The following is a 22,073-nucleotide window of genomic DNA, read 5'->3' as shown; positions in this document are numbered from 1 at the left end:
AACATCCAAGACCCATGTGCTCTACAAGTCCACTCATATAAATAGCCAGAATAAATTAAGTCCATAGAGACAGGACATAAGCCTGTGGTCAGCAGAGGCAGGGAGAAGGAAAAGAACTGCTCTCCCTATACCATTGCGAGTAATAAGATAGTTTTAATTATGTACAGGTATTGGTTGTGCAATATTGTACTGTTCTTAAGGCCACTCAACTGTTCACTTTAAAATAGATGGTTTCATGTTAAGTGAAGGGGGGGGGCTAAGAGACATAACTAAATGATAAAATGCTTGCCTACCACGCCCAAGGCACTAAGTTTACCCCACACTACCAGGAAAAAAAAAATCAATTTGTTAGACTGATAGCATTGAAGCCATCTAAATTATAACCAACTCTTAATGCATCCTTTATATGATAAGCCTAAGGCTAGAATATAGCTCAGCAGTAGAGGCTTTCCGACCATCCTAGAGCCCAAGGTTCAATTCCCAATGCCACCAAAATGAAAACAGACCGACAGACCAACAGCCAGGCAGCCAGGCAGGCAGGCAGGCAGGCAGGCAGACAGACAGACAGACAGACAGACAGACAGACAGACGAGGGGAGGGGAGGGGAGGGGAAGGGAAGGGGAAGGGGAAGGGAAGGGGAGGAGAAGGGGAAGGGGAAGGGGAAGGGAGGGAAGCGAAGGGAAGGGAAGAAAATGGAGAAAAAGGGCAAGGGAAAGGAGGAGGAAGGAAGGAAGGAAGGAAGGAAGGAAGGAAGGAAGGAAGGAAGGAAGGAAAAGAAAGAAAAAGCATACTTACAGGGACCTATTGTGACACCAACCAAGGTATTTCTTCATCACATAACTAGGTTATAAAAACATTTTTAGGCATCTTCCTCTTTCTATTTTTCTTAGGTTATATCCATCTCAATGAAGAAAGGATGAAACGATCATTTATCATGAATTGCAAAAACAAAATCTTGCACAGGAGATTAGGGACAGCACAAAGGAAGAGAGAGGGGGATGTGGAATCAAGGAAAGCAGTTTCATGGCGGACAGCAGGAGACCACACTACATGATAAGGATGCTGCGGGGCAGGGGAGGCCATGTGATGCTGAAGACATGGGATACCTTCAAGAGAAAATCTTCTGGGTGGTTGAGCGGGCCGGTATCCAAGGTTGAAGGGAGGGGCTAGCTCTCCACTAATTGCTCCACAATCAGAGCGTTTGCCATGTGCCAGCGATTCTGCTGCACTTATTCAGGAACACACCATAAGAACAGCCTACTTCTGCTGACAGCTGACGCTCTATTGCCATTTTCTGTCAATTACAAGATGGATTGCATCTGGACAGCGGCTGAATGACATACCTCACAGAGCTCAGAGTTGTGAACAGCGGCTCACTGAAAACTGTTACTTTATCATTGGTTTTTAATCCTCCAACTCTGACCACTAAGGACATATTATAAAGCAGAGCTTCAAAGAAACCTTTAATACTAAATATCTTTAAAATATTTTATAACTAAATTCTACATCCTACCAACCTCTTTAAAAAAAAAAAAAAAAAAAAGCTGCTATTCAGAAAGGTTTAAAGCAAAAACGTTGTTTATAAAATCTTAGGTAACGTGGTTAACCAGCACTTTCTGTCACACCAGGTAACTGACTTATTAATAGAGTCAAAAGAGGATTTCTAAATCAAATATTAAGAGCCCAAAACAGCAGTAAAATGAATGGGAAATGATAACACTAGGAAATCACACACAGCAGAGAGTAAGCAGCAGCCAGCATGCCTGCAGCACACAGCAATGACTCACTGTGCCACATTTGTGGTTTCTATTGGTGTTTGTGAGAAGAGACCCTCACTGCTAGCTCTCACTCATCCACTGGGATAGGTAAGGCACCATTAACATAATGCAACCCTCATGTTATAGAAGAACAGGGGTTATGAGGTATTTGTAAATTAAATCTGCTCTTTATTTTAACAATTATCTCAACCTACTGAATACTTAGGTCAAGATTATATCAAATAATTTATATGTATTCATAATGTCTCAAGACATGTCTTGGACATGAAGGTCATATATAAAAACTTTATTATTTAATTTAATGATATGTTAAGATAATAACTTTTGCACAAAGCATTCATGGTACTAATATAAAAAAACTAACTGTTTTCAAAATAGTCTAAGAACCTCCCAGGTTTTCAAGCTAAGAAGCCAAGTACTGCTCTTAATCCCAGATCAACAGCGTTAACAAGAAGTGTGAACTTCCCTTTGTGTCACTTGAGGTAACTGACTAACTACAGAATTAGTAAATGGGATGTGAGCTCCCGGGCAGAGTCACTGGTGGGAGCATACCCACTATGTTAAAATACCAGAGAGAAGCAGCTGATGGAGGAAGGATTTATTTTGGCTCACAGTTTGAGATGATACAGTCCATCATGGAAGGGAAGCATAATGACAGATGGAGCAGCCTGTGGCTGGAGTAGGAGAAATTATAACCAGTTACATTGCCTGGGCAGTCAGGAAGCAGAGAACTCAAGGAGAACTGGAGACAGACTGTAAGCCCTGCCCTATGGCTGGTATCAGCCAGCTAGACTCCACGTCCAACATGTTCACAACCCCTCAAAACAGTGCCAGTAGCAGAGGACCAAGTGCTCAAGCACACAAGCCTGAAGGGTGTTCATATTCAAACCAGAACACTGTCTGCCACATATGGAAGGATCACAAGAGCGAGTGCACCAGTCATCTCAGGCTGCTGCAGCAAAGGACCACAGCCTAGACGGACCATGGCCCAGACAGCTTCAAACAATTAAAATCTTTTCACCATTTCGGAGGCTCCAAGTCCATGGTTCAGGTGCAGCCAGTGCTGGTTTCTCCTGGTACTTCCCTTCTTGACATGAGACTGCAATTTGCTTCCTGTGTCTTACATGGTCTGTACTTATGTGTCTTACTATCCTTTTCTCAGAAAGACAGCAAACTTCTTCAGTGTACCTGAATTACCTCCTGTACAATCTTATCTTCAAAGACATGGAGGTGAAGACTCTGCTGCAATCTGACTGTTCGTGTCCTTCTGAAATCCACATGCTGAGATCAAATCTCCGACGGGTTGGTAGCAAGTGACTAGGGCTTTGAGGGACAGCTAGGTCTTACAGTTAGAGCCCCGTAGAATCAAGAGCTCCTTTGCCTCCGTTTGCCTTTCTGACACAGCAAAAAGGCGCCTTCAATGAGCCAGAGAGCAAGCCCTTTCCACATAATAAATATGCGGAAACCCTGAAGTTGGACTTCCCACCCTCTAGTTTGATCAATGTCTGCTTTTATTAATTACCTATGCTAAGTACAGCAGCCCAAACAGACTAAGAGAAGCCTCAGCCTAAGAAACTAGGAAGAGACAAGTCAGCCCACAACAGGAAGGAAAGGAAGTCATAGCAACTTGGCTTCTCAGAAACTCTTTAATATTTCATGAAATACAGAACACGGATTTCAGTGCATGAAGGAACACTCAGCATTAGTTTTAAACAGTTTCAAGGTAATAATCATTAATTATACTGCACATTACCTGTCAACAAAGAGTCTTGTTCCACCCGGAGTTCACGAAAGAGAAGAACCAAATCAACGGCAACTCCAATCGTATCCAGGTTCCTGTATTAAATTTTAAGACATAATTAAACTAAATATATGCTCTTCCCTAATACTGAATTTCAAATGATTGAATGCACAATGCTGAGGCTACTGATCAACAGTTACAGTGGGCAGAATAACAGCTTCCAGAGACGTGCACGTCCTGATTACCAAAATCTGTAATTATTACATTATCTGGTACAGAGAACTTTTCTGACAAGCCCAAATCAATAATCTTGAGATGGAAGGATTGGGCTGAGTTATATGGAGGTTCAGTGTACTACAAGGCTCCTTACAAAAAGAACCCAAGAGAGCTAGAACCAAAAGAAAGGAGGCTAGCTGCCAAGTAGAGTGGAAGGGCTGAAAACTGGCAAGGCAAAGAAGCTGATTCTGTCCCAGGGCCTCCAGAAGGAAGTACCACCCAGGCCAATCCCCTATGGACTGCTGAACTCCAAAAGTAAGATAATAAATATGTGCTGTTTAAGATTTTTGGTAATATGTCACAGTAACAACAATAAAGTGACATAGATCTGATTAGTGGGGTGCTGCTGTAACAAATATCTTTAAAAAAATAAAAGGCTTTGGTCAGGGGGCAGAGGCTAGAAGAACCCTAAGAAGCATGGCAGGGAGAAATCAAGAGTGCCTAAGACAGACTGCTGGTAGAGACACACACATACACTCAAGGCTGGCAGCATCCAGAAGGAGATGAGAACATGTTATTAGAGACTACACAATGGTGACCTCTGCTGTGCGGTGCCAAGAGTCCTTGGACAGCATCCTAGAGCTGTGTGGAAAGAAAAAGGGAATGCCTAACACTGCCCTATGTGCTATGATCCTCTGCCTACTGTATTTGAAAAAAGAAACTTGTTTTCTAGTTTTACAGGTCCCAGATAAAGTGGAACTTTGTCTCAAGACAGATCAGCATCCAGAGTTTCATATGTAACTTATCTAATTACAGGATTAGATGTGGGATGTCTAGCTAATGAAACTTAGAAGGCATTCTGAACATGAACTACTATAATGGGTTTACAATGTGGGGACTTTGGGATTACAAAAATGTATTCTGAATGTGATAGATGTGTGTGTTTACAATCAATAGGTGAACAGGGATAAGCAAAAAAAAAAAAAAAAAAAACCCCGAAATATTATTGTTTGTTTTTAAGATACCTTACACAGGCAAGAGATACTACAATCAATGCAATCTGTAGCTGGCTGTTGTCCTGCACACCTGGCACAGAGTTGCTGAATGACAGAAATACCTTCGAATCACAGCTGAGTTCATGCTGTAAAAGTGACTCAGGCACAGCTTCAGAATGGTGTCCAGCAGCCAAGGGACCCAACTGAAAAACTTTCAGCTTCAGACAGGGGAGGGAGATGAAAACTGAACTCAAGAACGACAACTGATGGTTTAATTTACCATGTCTGTATAAAACCTAGCAGTGGAGTCTGAGGAGGCTGCAGGTTGGTGAACACATCAAACTGCCAGGAGACGGCATACCCGGAGAGGACATGGGTCCTCCCCCAACCTAGACCTAGTCATGTGCACAGGATGTTCCTAGCACATATCCATTACAGGGAGCCATACACCTACTTCCTTGAGTTCTGCAAGTTACTAAAACGGGTGGAACCCTTAACTTCTAGTCAGTCATACAGAAATGTAGTCAGTCATACAAAAATGGACACCTGACTTCTAGATAGTATCACAAGTAGCAACTGTTAAGTCACAAAGAAGTGGGTCTCCAAAGTGGCAGTGACTTGACCCCCATCTGAGCTTGGTTTTGTCAGGAAACAAAGACTAAGAGCATTTCTCAGAAACCCTCAACAACTAGCTGCACCCGAATACTTCTTAGCACAGCTACAACTCCCATTATCTGAGCTGCCTCTCCTTCCATGTACCCCTACATAACCCAATAAGCTCTTTGAGCTAGCTGCTATTCTCTACTGTCCCAGGCAGACAGAAAGACTTCTTTTTGTTAAAACTGTTCTTTCTATCCATGAATGCTGTGTTCGGTGGTTTCTTGCTGTGCCTACTTATAGCAACAGCCATCCAGGAGTGAGCCTTTTAAGTTATGACTAATTCCCATAGATAGATAATGTTAGAACAGAAGTGAATTCTTCAACTTGCAGTCAGTATCAGAGATTTGGAATTGGTGTCAGCAAATACACGAGACCATTTAGATGTAATTAAACTAATGACCAATTTTGAGGTGGGAGATTACCCTAGGCAATCTATTACAGGACTTCATGAGAGGGCTACGGGAAGTCGAAGTCAGGAAGAGTCTATTAGCTACTACATATGCTACCTTGATGGTGGAAGAAGGGGCTGTGGACCAAGGAAAGCAGAAGACCATTAGAAGCAAGAAGAGACAAAGGAAGTATTTCCTCCAAAGCCCTGGAAAGGAAGCAGCCCTGCCTTTGAACTTAGGCCTGGTGCATTCAGAATCTCAACCAGAGCTGCTAGGAGACAACTGTTGTTTTAAGCCCTGTATTTGTACTAATGTGCTACAGCAAGAGAAAACAAATACAACCCCAACTCACTCCCTTCTCAAGGTGAATCAGAATTAAGACTGAATTTCTAAAGAGAAGATCCTGATTTGTCTGGGTCAAATTTGAGAACCGTACGTTAAGCCCGAGTTTCCAAATGGTCATGGTCATTCTAAATGTGGCAAAATGTCTCCTCTTACCCCCAGGTCCAGGTGGTCAGTCACTGCCTTAGCCTCTTCACCCAGGCAGTCAGTGAGAAAGAGCACAACACTTGCCTCTCAGGAAAGAGGATGTTCATTCAGTTCTACTCATTTCTACATAGGCAGCAGCTCCCAGGATACTGGGACACTGTGCTTTGTCAAATGCTGCAATGGGGTTGCAGGGAAGAAATCAAAATACAATTTCATAATATGAATTTTATTTAATGAAATTCAAATTTCAGACTTTAAAAATGTAATGCAAATATGCTCATTCTTTTTGCATACTGTTTGGTTGATGTCACACTACAATGGAAGACTCGAGGATGTGACAGAGGCCCCAAAGCTTAGCTACCTATTAGCTGGTCCTATACATAAACAGAACAGCGACCCTAGCAGCAATGGTTATATATACAGACAGCGCTATGCCTTCAGCAGTTCTCATGGGTACTTCCTGAAATACCCTGCAATTCCTGAAATACCCTGATTCCTGAAAGATATCAGATTCTTTGCTTTGCTGTATTATATCCCATGCCATACAGAAGACATATGTGCTTTAATGGTATGTTATTTTCTGAACACAGAATAATAAAGGAAGAAAACAGACACATAAACACATACATAAGGATGATTCACTCTGAAGCCTAACAAGCTCAGAAATATTGACTTTAGTTAAAACTGTCTGCAAAGTTCCCACTGGAATCTTTGTTGTATTTCTGACTAAAAAGTTTTTCTGGGAACCAATGCCTCAAATGATTGGAGTTTTTTGAAAATCAACTACAATAATAATATAATACTAGAAGCCAAAAGACAGAAAGTTTGTGCCCTCACTGTTTTATTCTCATGGGTACCAACCAAGAGCTGCACACAGTGAGAGTTAACCACGACCACATGTGCTGCCCTTACTTTGATGACCAAGCCACAGACTGAATATTTCACTTCATATAGATTTTGTTTTCTAATGTTGCTATTTTTATAGATAGTAGCATATATTGCTCAGTAGATAAAACACACACTGTCCAAAGCAGACAACAACAGCAGCAGAGAGGCAGAAGCAACACACACCCATAATCCCACTCATCCCTAGGCTAAGGAGACACTGCCCTGATACCATGTGAGAAGGGAAAGGTAATATCAGAAGGGCTTCCTCCATGTGCACAGGATCCCACGTCCAAGCGGAGGTGTCTGACTACAAGACAGTGGTAGAATCACAGACAAGAGAACCTTGTGTGGGCTCAGCCATGGTGAGGACTTGCTTTCATGGAGCTCCCCGTGTATCAGTCAATGACTCCAGGACAGGTCATTTCACCACTCTAAGCTCCAGTTTCTGCCTTTGAAAAACTGGAAGGACACTGTAGAACATTCTTCCATTTATCCCACGGATTAAAACAAGATGCTGCAAGTAAGGCTCCCAGGCCTAACACACTGCCAGAACTTCTTTCTCCCCACTGGGGCCAGCCCAGCACAGATGCCCACATGCAGGTTCTGTTCTAGGCTCCCTGTCCTTTCCAACCTGGGAAAGTACAAATGAAACAGGCATCCTGGCCCATGTTTCTAGAACATAAAGTTATGTTTTAAAATCCTGATACTGGAGCTGGAGAGGTGGTTCATCAGTTAAGAGCGCTTGCTGTTCTTCCAGAGGACAGGAGTTCACTTCTCTACCCCCACCAGCTCCAACTGCAGAAGAACCCAACTGCAGAAGATCCCACCCCATCTGCAGCCCATGGGTGTCCTGTCTAATACACATGTGGCAGTCACACAGACACATAAATAAAAATAAATCTTTAAAGGTTTCAAAAATTAATTAGCTAAAAAAGCAAAATAATAACTATTAATTATGGTTATTTCTATCCATTTCCTGCAAAGAGATGGCAGGTTTGTCTCAGCACTGATGTTAAAACAACTCCAGCTTTTTTTCTTCCTTCCCTTTCATCTTAAAAATCTCATTAATCACATTAAAACCTCAGGTACAAGACTGTCTAAGCAGCCAAGGGAATCAAATGTCTTCTGGACCAGCTCAACTTCACCCATCACAGAAGTGATGGAGAGGCCTGAGGCCCTTTCTATATGCAAGTCCAGGAAAGAAAGATGAGCACTCTGCTTGTGGCTTCCGATTTCATTTCATATAAAATATTCTAAAACAAATTTTTAATAAGAACCTGGTTTCATAGAAGCAAGAAGAAAAGCCAGACATGGTGGTGCACACCTTTAATCCCAGCACTCAGGAAGCAGAAGCAGGGGGATCTCTGAGTTCAAGCCCAGCCTGGTCTGTAGCATGAGTTTCAGTACAGCCAGGGCTACTAAGAGAGACCCTGTCTTGTGGGGGAAGAGGACGCTGCACAAGAGGAGAGCAGCTCAGCTCTGGGTATGAGAGCTATACACAGGAAAGAGCGGCAGAGAGCACCCTCTGCTCTAAACTCAACACTTCTCAAAGATGCACAAGCTTCAGATGGAAGGAAAGTGCTTGGAGCTTTAGAGTCTTAAGACAGCCTCAGAAAATGATGAAATATTCTTCTTTTTTTTTTTTTAAAGTATAGAATAGAGTTTATTCAAAGCATGGGGAGGGAAGTTAAGAGGGTAGTAGAGGCAGAGAAAGGCAGAGAGAGGAAAGAGAGTACATGCAGAGAAGTAGAGGCTGGCCATGAGCATGTGGGGGGGGGATGGGGAGCAGGAAGGAAGAGGAAGAGCAAGAGAGAAATATTCTTGCTCAATGTAAAGACAGGTAAGTGAGACATGTGCAATTAAAAGGGGGTCAAGAACTACATGTGAACTAGCAGAGCCTAGAAATGAGGAACCAATGCCAAACTCAAATCACTCTTACATGAAGAATCAAATACCTAAAAACAAGTTACAAATTATGAACAGGAAAGCGAAATAATCCTTCTTGTTAAACAAGTGAATACAAGAAATAAGGGTGTTTCCCTGTAGAGGTAAAGGACAGTTTTGTAAAGGGAAAAAAAATGTGCAAAAACATTAAGCAACACATAAGAAACACTCAGAAGAACGTGCGTCACTACCTGATTGAATTCTGGTTCACAGAACACTCTATACAAGCATTCCGAAGACATCTGAAGCATTCCGTGATGAGCTGAAGGCTGGAAGCCAGATGTTCCACTTGAGAAGGATCCCTGCAGGCCAGCTCAACAGCATGAGTAGACTTCTTTAAGATATCCAGGACTCTCTGGAAGATAGTTCTGGGTGCTGTTTCCCTGGAAGAAGATAAGGTTGTTAGAAACTAGAAACTAGGAAGAAAGAAGGAGAGAGAAAGAGAGAGAGAGAGGGGGAGGGAGGGAGGGAGGGAAAGACAAAGAGACTTCCAAATGTCCCATCCCCAAAACTACCTACTCCAGAGGCAGAGGAAGCCGAATTGGTCTGTTCCACTTCCTTCATTATGAAACAGAGGTTATGCGCTGTGTGTACCTACTATGTGTGGGGCCACTGTTAGTCCTTACATATGTTCTCTCACTCTACCTTTGAAATAATCTTAAGATCAACACTATCTTCTCTATTTTATAGACAATGTATGGGAAGGAGTTGCCTGCCCACATCACTTGGCCAATAAATGCCACAGTCACAATTCAACTAAAGTTGTTTGACCTCAGTACTTGCATCCCCAAGACAATCCAAATCCAGTCCAGAAGAACCAACTCTCCTGCTTGTGGACCAGCTACTACCTAATATGGACCTTGCACTCAGTTATGGGAAACAACATTCTGGAATGACTGAGAGGACAAGCAATCGAGCGTGTCATCCATTCCATAGATCCCAGGAGACAGCAAGAGCTACAGCAAACCTTACACATGAACGAGAGGGAGACAGGAGTAGGAGGGGCTGCGGAGTGCCAGCTCCCTATGAGAATGGGTGCCAGGCAGAAGATGACCTACAGCTGCGCTCTCAGGCACTCAGTCTTCACGTGCCTCTGTCGTGCCAGCATATACCCTACTATCATTCTCTACTTCTGAAGATGATAATTTTTTGGTGCAATCTGGTACCAAAATGAAAGCCAATTTCCTTATCCATAAATCCCCTACAGAAACAGCAGTCTGCTTTTAAAGACAGAAGAAAACTGCCATGCTGAACATTTAAGACACCCTTACAGACAGTCCTGACCATCTGTGTGTTCTCCATTCTCAATGTAAAATCACAAGAATAAGCCAAAGCACAGCAACTCCAAACTAGGAACGACCCTGTGCTGCCTGGACATCAATCACTACACACACACCACAAATGTCTTCTCCCTTTACAGGACCAGGACATGTTTTTTTCTATGAACTTCAGCACCATGGCTTCTTGTGTACTATGTGGTATCTTTCAGTCTTACAGAGACAAACATCGAATGCTTTATTATGCCTGGGCCTTGGATAAATACAGAGGCTGATGTATATAGCTCATGTTTTACAACAGGGGGAAATCCCACTTTGTCTGGACTGTCTCTTCTCTCCAGTTTCCTCACTTACCTCTCGGACATAAATAGGAAACCACACTCAGGGCCTCCCAGATGTTACGCAAATGACCTACACAAGTCTACCCTCTTGTCTATTATTTTTAAGGTATCTGAAATTTGTTTCAGGAAGAAGACAGGACATTAACTAATTAATTAAAAACTGAGAAGCAGCTGGGCAGTGGTGGTGCACATTTTTTTATCCTAGCACTTAGGAAACAGAGACAGGAGGATCACTATGAGTTTGAGGGCAGTATGGTCTACAGAGCAAGTTCCAGGATAGCCAGGACTACACAGAGAAACCCTGTCTGCAGGAGGAGGTGGGGCAGGATTGAGAAACACAAAAATGTCTGTACTCCATCCTACCCCACCAGTCAGGGGTTTCCAAATAGGTCATAAAACTTTGACCCAGTGTTTCAGTGACTTAGTGACAAAAGTGTGAAATCCACCTGCCTCAGCAACTGTATCAAACAATTATATATGTAAGACACTTCTACTGACAATACTGTCATGGAAATAAAGAAGAAAGAAAGACAGAAAGAGAGAAAGAGAGAAAGAGAGAGAGAGAGAGAGAGAGAGAGAGAGAGAGAGAGAGAGAGAGAGAAAGAAAGAGAGAGAACGTTTACTCACACTCCCATTAAGGATTACTGAATATACTAGAACAAATACCCAAAAGTTTGAAACCCAGTGAAGAATGGCAAGAGTATCACCAGCCGAGCAGTGGTGGCGCACGCCTTTCATCCCAGCACTTGGGAGGCAAAGGCAGGCGGATTTCTGGTCTGGTCTGGCCTGGTCTACAGAGTGAGTTCCAGGACAGCCAGGGCTACACAGAGAAACCCTGTCTTTGGGGGGGTGGGGGGTGTAGCTCAATGGCACCACATTTGACTAGTATGTACAAGATTCTAGGTTCAAATTTTAATAGTGAAAAAATAATAAGAAAACAGCTGTGCCACTAGAAAAATCTACAGTAACTTCTGTTCTCCTCTGATGGCTGAGATGTGACTTCACACCTGTAACAATGGAGCCAGGCTTAATGCTTTCCGCTAGTCTTCCACGTTCTTCACAGACGCCACCACCACAACAGTCTTCCCCTGAAAACCAGGCCATTCCTTGATCTCTTACCTCTCATTTTACTAGAAACTGACATCTGACGCAGCACGAGCTTTGGAGCAAAACTACAGCTACAGGCGAAAGAAGACAGTTATTCTCAAGAATAATGGTGTTTTTACAGTGTACAGACCATAGAACAGTCAAGTTCCTGAGCTAACCTACAAATATAATTCCCAGTGTTAACATCTTCAGTTGTCATGGATGCACTGGGCCTTTATTATGCTTTAATAACAACAAACAAAATGTAGCTGAACTTAAGACCCATCAAAAGACTCCGAAATCCACATAACTATAAATAGCCTCTACACAGTAAGCTCACATTACACATCTGTCAGATACAAAATAAGCTGTGTTTGTAAAACAAAGAAAACTAATTTGGGAGCATGTTCATTGTCAGGTTCTAGACCCATGGCTTCTGGAAAACACCACGCACCGGTCCAAACTTCCACAATTCTGCTCGACTGTGCTCTCCAAGCAGACTACACTTGCCACACTGTGCCCGCCCAGAGCTTTGCCTGTGAGAAGCTGGTATGTAATTCTGACTTTAAGAAAATATTCTACCACTGAGCTTCACCCTCCAGCCTAAACATCTCCTTTTTCAGAAATGCTTTGAAGACCATATCCCTGGTGAAACTCATCCACTTACTCCTATCTGTATGCCCTGCAACTCTGCACTCCTGCAAACTAGAAACTAACTTCATCTTTTCTGTATCTCTAGTCACTCACTAACAGAGTTTCTCATTTCTACTGTAAACAGCACAGAGATCAGGCACAATGAAAAAGGTTGCTGTCACTGCTATCCAGGTACTGCTCTGAGGCAGTACCTTAGAGATTCACTGAACTCCTTTCTTCCCACCAAGGGATCCACATATCCTAGATGCAGAAACTTGAAAACCAGTCATCTTAGAAAGAAGTGGCCCTCATGCAGACAGGTGTCTTGTGATTCCTACTTAACATATTTAATTTCTCTTTCCCCACTAGCTACTAGAACAGACCAATCTGTAAGGAGAATCCACAGCCTAAATTCACCGCATTTTAAACTTCCTGAAGGCAGAGGATATGTCTTAAATGTTTGTTTCCCTCGACAAGATCTGCAAAGGAAAATATAAACCATATTTGCCATAGTCACATGGCAAACAGCTTTGGATTCCATTAACCCTATCTGACACCACACAAACAGTAGATGAAGAAAGATGAGACTGGTTTACAGACCCACGTTCTTCGAAACAGCAAAAGCATCTCCTCGCCCACTTCTCCCCCTCCTCTCTACAGCCTTGGAAGAAAACTACTTGACATTACAGTTCTGCAAAGCCTGTGTCCATAGTCAAGACAACACAATGCATCTAAATACCTAATGATTAATGACAATGAAATAGCTGGTAAAGATCAGCAGTTCCCATATTACAAACATTATTAATAATAATCGCTGTCAGTCCTACTTTAGCCAAACTAACAAAAATATTCACAAAGGCTTTAAGGAGCTTAGCTACTTCATGGCAGAAGGCAGAGTGCTTCTGAAGACAATTACACTTCAGCGTTGGGCGTTCCTATTAAAGAGGAATGCATACCCTGAAGACAATGTATAAGTGAAATGCTGTATTAGAGGACAAAAAATTCCTCTGAGTTACACAAAAGGTAGAATTTCATTTCCTTCAAGTTCCAACACATTTGTCGGTCTTGGCAAGTCCTGTTTGAGGAGAATTAAAGAAAACTACATGTCACAGGTTAGACAGGCCTAATATAGCATATGTACACACACTTTACAGTTAATTTATCAGTGGACCTCCTACTGAAAAGGAACTAACTGCTAGACACTGGAACTGCAACTAAGACTATCACACTTGTTTCAAAAAAATCATTCTTAATATCTACTACTACATTTAAAAAAGCTGGCTTATGTGTTTATAGAGCATTTTAACCGTTCATTGTTGCTTAGAAAAATAAAAGTTCACCAATTTTTTTCTAATCACTAGTTATTATATAAAACTATAAACTTTGCCTATCGATTTGATCTGGTTGACCAAAACCAAAAAAATATAAATTTTTTCAAAAAACAATCAACTGCCACAAGAAGCCTACAGCAAAACTGTGAAACCCACCTTTACCAAGACCACCCAGGCCCGGTGGTCCCTGACAACCCTAACCAACCCATTTTGCTAGGTCACAACAATTATGTGGAAAGAGCAGCTCAGCAAATATTTTAGGGTCTGACAACCAGAAACTCCCCCAAACAACTTCTCAACTCTGCCCTTTAACAGAAAAGCAGGCTTAGATGACACTTATAAACATGGCAGGATTCAAATACAACTCTACTGTGCTAAGGCTGGAGAGGCAGCTCACTGGCTTCAAATGACAACTGTTCTCAAAAAGGACTGGAGTTCATTCCTGACACCCACACCAGGCTGTTCACAACCACTTGTAACTTCAGATTTAGGAGATCTGACACCATTCTGCTTCTGAAGGCAGTAGCACTCATAAACACAGACACACATACACACAGAGACACACAGACACACACACACAGAGACACACACACACATCTATAATCCTAATTAAAAATAAAATAAATCTTAAATGAGGGCATTGGTGGGGGGGAGGGGTGATAGTGTCACAAGTCTTTAATCCCAGCACTCAAGAGAGACAAGTGGATCTCTAAATTCAAGGTCAGCCTGGTCTACAAAATGAGTTCCAGAACAGCTAGGGCTACAGAGAAATCCTGACTCGAAAAACTAAAACAGAACAAAAAACAAAAACAAACAAAGCCCTTCTATTCTGGCCAAGCATGTGGCTTACTATGCTGGTACCCCAGCGTCTGGGAAGCAAAGGGAAAGAGTATAACAAGCTCCAAGTCCATCCTGGCCTACACAGCAAGACCTTGTAAAAGAATATTCTATTTTAAATATCACAATTTAAAGTTCATCTGACTTTCAGGTGTTAGCTACTTGAATGTAAAACCCACTCATGGGCCATAATAAAGCAGGTGGTGGGCCAGGTCTGGCAACTCCTGTCTTACTAAGATTCTTAACATGCCACAGTCGTCTCTCTCCCAATCCCCCAATCCCCTTTGCCACTATCCTCATCTCAAGTAATTTCTTATTAGAGTGAATGCAGCTCAAATGCATTATGTAAATGAAAGGAGACAGGCAGAGCTGCAGGGGGATGGAAAGCAGAGAGGATACTAGAACCCAGGAAGGCAGAGTGCTAACAAACACTTTGGCAAAGGGCAGTACCTTCACTAAAAATGTGAAGGAGAGGGCTGGCCTACTCCAGTTGGGGAAGGACTTTCCGTGACAACTGTGACCCACAAGGCATGCATAAAAAGCAGCTTCAGGTAGACTTAGAACAAAAAGGCTAAACCCAGCAAACTTTGGGAAATTTTTCACATTCTTATGTAGGAAAAAAATACATGTAAGGGTCCGGAGAAACAGCTCAGCAGTGAGCAGCAGCTGCCCAGCATCCACATGGTGGCTCACAGCTATCCAAAACTCCAGCTCCAGGAGATCTGATACCTTCTTGACTTCCACTGGCATTTGACACACATACACACACACACACACACACACACACACACACACACACACACACACACGGAACACATAAAAGACATAAAGGGCCGGGCGGTGGTGGCGCACGCCTTTAATCCCAGCACCTGGGAGGCAGAGGCAGGCGGATTTCTGAATTCGAGGCCAGCCTGGTCTACAGAGTGAGTTCCAGGACAGCCAGGGCTACACAGAGAAACCCTGTCTCGGAAAAAAAAAAAAAAAAAAAGGCATAAAGGCAAAAAAACCCATACACATATAAAATAAACCTAAGAAAAAGTTAAAACAATTTATGTAAGACATTACTTAGAATTTTACTTTTAAAAAAACTTAGTTCAAAAGCAATGTTTGAGAGGCTAAAGAGATGGTTCAGTGGTTAAGAGCACTTGTTGCTCTTGCAGAAAACCCAGGTTCAGTTCCCTGCACCCATATGGCAGCTCACAACCATTGGTAACTCTAGTTCCAGGGATCTAATGCTTTTTTTCTGGTCTCCTCCAGCATCAGTCACACATGTAATACACATACATATATGGAAGCAAACACTACTACACATATATTAAATCTCTTTAAAAAGGCAATATTTGAGTACAGAAATAAGGTGATGGGGGAACCAACTATAAATATTCCTGGAGAAGCTGCTAGGAGGCAAAGGCACAGCTGAGATCCTAGAAAGTCAGGGACCAGGATGGATGAAGCCCCATGAAAAACAAAGGACTATAGCAGACCAGAAGTGAGAGAAAATCGCAGTGCAAAATCATCATAACCTGATTGATCACTGGGACCCATGTGGTAAAAGGAGAGACTCAAGTCCTGTAAGTTGTCCATTGACTCCACTATGGCACATGCAGTCTCACACACACACACACACACACACACACACACACACACAGGGAGAGAGAGAGAGAGAGAGAGAGAGAGAGAGAGAGAGAGAGAGAGAGAGAGATTTTATTATATATAATGAAATTTAAAAGAAAAGAGCTCTGTCATAGGAACAGAAACTAAAGACAAACGTAAGGGCAGCTACATAGGCAGAAATCAGATTATTTTTCCCCTCTCCTAGGATCTAAGGCCTTGTGCATGGTAAGCAATAATAAATAAAAAGATAGACAACCTAGGGTCAGTTTGGTTAAACCTAATCAAAGTGAAAGATCTCTACAGTGAAAACTTCAAGGTATAAAAAGAGATACTCAGACCATGAAAAGACCTTCCATGTTTCTGGATAAGCAGAATTGATATGAGGAAAATTACTATACTACCAAAATAATCTATATAGTTGATGTAACACCCATCAAGATCCCAATGTCATACTTCACAGATCTAGGGGAAAAAATCCCAACAATCTATATGGAACCACAAAAGACAACAAATACCCAAAACAATTCTAAGAAGACAGCTGGAGTATAATCTTGACCTCAGATTATACTACAGAGCTATAGTAACAGAACAAGGGGACTGGAAGGAAACAGACAAAAGACAATGGCCACTTTATTTTCAACAAAGGCGGCAAAAGCATACAGAGGAGAAGATAGCTACTCAACAAACAGAACTGACAAATGGGATGTCCACCAGCCAAAAGTCAGTAACTAAAACCCAAAACACTGAGGCTAAAGGAAAAGAGGATAAATTCTCAGCAAAAAAATTCTAGAAAACAACCCCTCCCTGACATAGCACAGTAACTAGCCCCAAGAATCCACAAATGGAATTTCATGAAGTTAAAGTTTCTACACAGAAAAGGGAAAAAAAAAAAACCTATCAGCAGAGCCAACAGCCCACATAATGGGAGAGCGTCTTTACCAGCTATACTTGAGAACTATTACAATGGCGAGGAGGGGGAAAGACCCCTTATTCACTGCTTGTGGAAGCGCAAAATGAATACAGCCACTATGAAAATAAGTTTGGATATTCCTCAAAAAGTTAAATGATAGCACCCACCACCACCCCACCCTCAGGTAATGGGCAAAGACACCTAGTCGGTGGTAGTGTCACCGGCAGAGCAGATGGCAGTCCTTTGTTCATCCAAGCTTGATGCCTAGCTTGGTGGCCAAAGCTGTTTTATGCTTAGGACACATTAAAAATAAAACCCAGGCAGTGCAGCTTGGGAGGAGGAAGACAAAGATTTGCCGACTTCCATGACACCCACAGATCTGTGCTCGGCACAGGCTGGTTGTAGACACTCACTTGCCACCATGTGGACAGAGGATGTCACCCACAGGCCCACCAGCCACGTGGCCATCCTGCAGCAGGAACCAACACAGTATGTGAGTATGTGGCGGCCAGATGGGAGAGAAAGAGAAGTGGAGCAGCTTGAGCATGATGAAGAGAGATGGAACCGGAGAATAGTGTGGAGAGGAGGAGCCCATTGTGAGTGGCCAGCCCTGCCACCTGGGGCCATAGTGAGGTCTCAGCTAAGTGCCCACTCAGGGCCATATCTGAGTCTGTGACTACCTGGCAGTGGCAGGGGTTGGTGTTGGTGTCTGTGGCTCATATTACCACTAGAGAACATGGGGATGATCCTGGTCAGGGCAGTCACCAGGGACCATCTAAGGGGCTGTGCAGAACTGGCCCTGCCCGACACTGGCTACAGTACTCTGGAAAGTTAGCCCTATTTCTCACAGACTACAGCACTTGGGAGAGCAGGCCCTGCACCTCACCTGGGCAACAAAGCGGAGCTGGCCCTGACTGACGAAGGCACAGTGAGCCAGACCCAAGAGTGTGAGAGCAGAAGATCTGGCCCTGACTTCTGCCAGTGGTGGCATTGGGTGGCCTAGTTGGAGCAGTGCTGGAGAGCTCACTCTGGTGGAGCAGATAAGGGGGAGTAGGGCTCAAGTGGGCTCTGAGTTGGCCCACCCCAAAATCTATATCATCAGCAAATGGTTAGGATACGTGAAAGAGCTAGTCCTCCTGATCCAAAACTGCAGGATCTCTATGACACAGGGCAACAACAGGATAACCAGGACGAGTCCCAATGAGAATACAATATTGATGGTGTCACAGAAACCAGATAATCCTGAACCAGACCAATGACTCATTGCAGTGAACATTTGCAAGTGAAGATGTGTGGACAGAGGGATATACTGTGAGACACACTGTGACATGCTACAGCTTCCACAATGAGATGTTTTCTAAGCTGTGTGTGTGTGTGTGTGTGTGTGTGTGTGTGTGTGTGTGTTTTGGTGGGGAGTTTGCAAGGGCAAAGGACAGATATGAGAAGAAGGGAAGATGAAAGGGATTGGAGTACATGATGTGAAACTCAAAAAAGAAATCAAAAAAGTTTTTGTAAAAAAAAGTTAAAGATAGCACAAACATATATGACAGTTACACCATTCCTGAACATACACTGGAAAAAAAAAACCATACCCCACCAAAGGTACTTACATATTCATAATACAAAATCCATCAGCATATGTATAATACTATTCAGCTATAAAGAAAAATAAAATTATTGCTTCTAGGCCTTTTGGCTAAGGTCCAGCAAAATATCTGCATCAGTTTAATAACTGATGTGTCCTTTAACTGAGGACAATATATTAAATGGATATTTGGAACAGAGAGATGAATAGATACTTTCTCTATGCACTGCACAAACTGGCCTCACAGAGGCACTGCACTACCTTTGAGAATAGGGTATCCCCTTCAGGAGGCATTAAAATTCTTGAACTAGGGACTGGAAAGATGGCTCAGTAGTTAAGATCACGACTGGCTCCTCTTCCAGAGGCCCCAAGTTCAATTCCCAGCATTCACATGGCAGCTCACAACTGTCTATAACTCCTGTTCCAGGGGATCTGACACCCTTACAAAGACATGCATGGAGGCAAAACATCAATGCACATAAAAATAAATTTTAAAAATTCTTGAAATGACCCATTCAAAAAAGGTGATTTTATTTATTTATTTATTTATTTTGGGTGTTTTTAGATAGGGTTTCTCTTTGTAGTCCTGGCTGTCCTGGGACTTGATCTGTAGACCAGGCTGGCCTCAAACTCAGAGATCCACCTGTCTCTGCCTCCCAAGTGCTAGGATCAAAGGTATGAGCCACTAATGCCCAGCCAGAAAAAAATGTGATTTTTTTTTAATTATTATGAGAGGAGGGGTTTTATCGTGAGTTTTTTTTTCTTTTTTCCAATACCTTGGGTTTAATTTTTAAAATTTTTTTATTTATTCTCTCATATACTACATCCAGACCTCAGTTTCCCCTCCCTTCCTTCCCAGTCTGTGTGTCAGCATCTCCTGCCCCATCCACTCCTCCCCCATTTTCCTTCCCACAGGTAACAACCAAACATGGCTTGTCAAGGCTAGATGAGGTATTCGGTAAGAGAAAAAGGGTTCCAAAAGCAGGCAAAAGCTTCAGAGACAGCCACCACTCCCACTGTTACAAGTCCTGCAAGAGGGCCAAACTACAGAACCACAACATATATGCAAAGGAACTTAGGTCAGACCCATGCAGGCTCCCTGATCATCAGTTCAGTCTCTGTGAGCCCCTGTTATCCTAGATTAGTAGCTTCTACAGTTTTTCTTGCGGTGTCCATGACCCATCTCCTACAATCCTTCCTCCTGGTCTTCCATGGGCTTCACTGAGGTCTGCCTAATGTTTAGCTGGGGTCTCTGATGACTATTAGGAATCATTTCTTTCCCCCACCACCCACCATGTTTGGTTCTACCTTATGTTTCTGGGCTATGCAGCCTCTGATTCCTGGCCCTCAAGGCACTCTAGACAGTGTCTGGGACGGGCTCCCACTCGTGGTATGGCATGGCTCTCAAGCTGGACCAGTCACTGGTTGCCCACTCCCACAATTCCTGTGCCACCTTTACCCCAGCACATCTTTCAGACCGGACAAATTGTAGTTCAAAAGTTTCGTAGCAGCCGGGCGGTGGTGGCACACGCCTTTAATCCCAGCACTTGGGAGGCAGAGGCAGGCGGATTTCTGAGTTCGAGGCCAGCCTGGTCTACAAAGTGAGTTCCAGGACAGCCAGGACTACACAGAGAAACCCTGTCTTGAAAAAAAAAAAAAAAAAAAAAAGTTTTGTAGCTAGGTTTGTGTCCCAATCCTTCTATTGGAAGTCTTGCCTGGTTACTGGAGATGGCCAGTGTAGGCTTCATATCCCCCATTACTAGAGTCTTAGCTGGGGCCTCCCTCATAGATTCCTAGGAGTTTCCACTGCCCTAGGTTTCTACCTTGCCCCTAAAATAAACCTCCATCCTCCCCCCACATGATCCTTCCTGTCCCTGTCCCCAAACACCCTGAAGTCTACCCACAATATCTATTCTATTTCCCCTTCCCAGGGAGACTCATGAGTTCCAAGGGGAAGGGATTTGTAATGTGAGATTTTTGTTCTTGTTTAAAACTATATCAAATTATTCAATATGCAAGTTATGTTGCTATACTTAACAGTTTTATTTTTTAAAAAGATAGGTCTAAGAGTTGATGTTTACGTCAATAAACTTTATTTAGTCATCTCACATTACATAAATACCAAAACATGACAGTTTACCCCATAAACGCATACAATTATGACTTGTCAAAAATTAAAGGCCAGTCAGCAGGCTACATAGCAATCATCAATTGAAAGAGCACAGTTGGGCAGTGGTGGCACACGCCTTTAATCCCAGCACTTGGGAGGCAGAGGCAGGCGGATTTCTGAGTTCGAAGCCAGCCTGGTCTACAGAGTGAGTTCCAGGACAGCCAGAGATACACAGAGAAACCCTGTCTCGAAAAAACCAAAGAAAGAAAGAAAGAAAGAAAGAAAGAAAGAAAGAAAGAAGAAAGAAAAGAAAGAGCACAGTAAGCTAAGCATGACCGCTTTCTCTAGCCTCGTTCAGTTATTTGGGTGACAGCACAAACGAGTGGAATTTAATTGGAGATAGATGTGTGGTTCCCTAAAAAGAGAAATGTGAAATTAGAAAGGAAATGAAAAACACAGATTTAGGGATAGAAAACAGAATCAATAGGCTACAGGTTTATGCTAAAGACATGTAGAGTAGGGGACCACTGGGGAGTCAGGGATTAAGGTCCAGGTAAGATGTAACATGTGGTAATGTGAAAGGCAAGCTCTCTGACAGTCAAGGAACTATGGACGGGTGAGGAAAGGATTACCTACACAAACTCTGAAATGACCAAGATTTATGACAATTAAAGCAATGCACAGTTAACAGCAAGCTAAAGTCAAATGTTTCAAAGACTAAGATGCAGTGGGCCACAGATATTTAAACTGCAAGGTTGATTCAACAGATAGTATACTACCATACTACCATAGGGTGGACAAAAACTGGGCCAGGTGGTGCAAGTCTGTAATCTCAGCACTGAGCAGCTGAGGCAAGGGGGCTGAGTGAAAGGACATGAGCCACACTGCAAGATCTCATCTTAAACAAACAAGCAAACAAAAGGGCTGGAGAGGTGGCTCAACAAGCAAGACATTGGCTGATCTTACAGGGGATGGGAGCTTGGCATTACAGGCAACTTACAACTACATGTAACCCTAGCTCTTCTTTGGCCTCCATGGGCACCACACATACAAGTATACACAGAGACATATAAACATAACTAGAAATAAAAATATTACAAACAAAACAAGAGTTAGGATGTGTATAGTGGAGAGAAGTCTGACACCATGTGACAATCAAGGGGCATACTTAGCCCATCTAGAGCTACAAAAATGCACAGAAAACAGAAAACACCTCCCACCATTGCGAGTCTCTGGGAAAGGCTTGTCC

General features: G+C 42.9%; 1 protein-coding gene and 1 non-coding gene across 3 annotated transcripts in view; one reads left to right on the top strand and one right to left on the bottom strand.

Moving 5' to 3' along the window:
- Atxn10 (ataxin 10) overlaps positions 1 to 22,073 on the bottom strand; it is a 140,328-nt gene that overhangs the window by 101,273 nt on the left and 16,982 nt on the right. For both annotated transcript variants that reach the window (XM_076911806.1, XM_034517099.3), the window contains 2 exons: positions 9,292 to 9,483; positions 3,532 to 3,614 (listed from right to left, as the gene is read on the bottom strand). In XM_076911806.1, the coding sequence (XP_076767921.1) occupies positions 3,532 to 3,614; positions 9,292 to 9,483 (275 nt within the window). The remainder of the gene's footprint in view (positions 1 to 3,531; positions 3,615 to 9,291; positions 9,484 to 22,073) is intronic.
- LOC117719451 (U2 spliceosomal RNA) lies at positions 18,806 to 18,997 on the top strand. The gene has a single exon (XR_004608176.1). It is a non-coding gene; the product is annotated as a U2 spliceosomal RNA (small nuclear RNA).

The sequence above is a fragment of the Arvicanthis niloticus genome, chromosome 13, assembly GCF_011762505.2.
Source record: "Arvicanthis niloticus isolate mArvNil1 chromosome 13, mArvNil1.pat.X, whole genome shotgun sequence".
Lineage (NCBI taxonomy): Eukaryota > Metazoa > Chordata > Mammalia > Rodentia > Muridae > Arvicanthis > Arvicanthis niloticus.
Note: the sequence above shows the minus strand (reverse complement) of the source record. Positions and strands in the feature narration are given on the sequence as shown.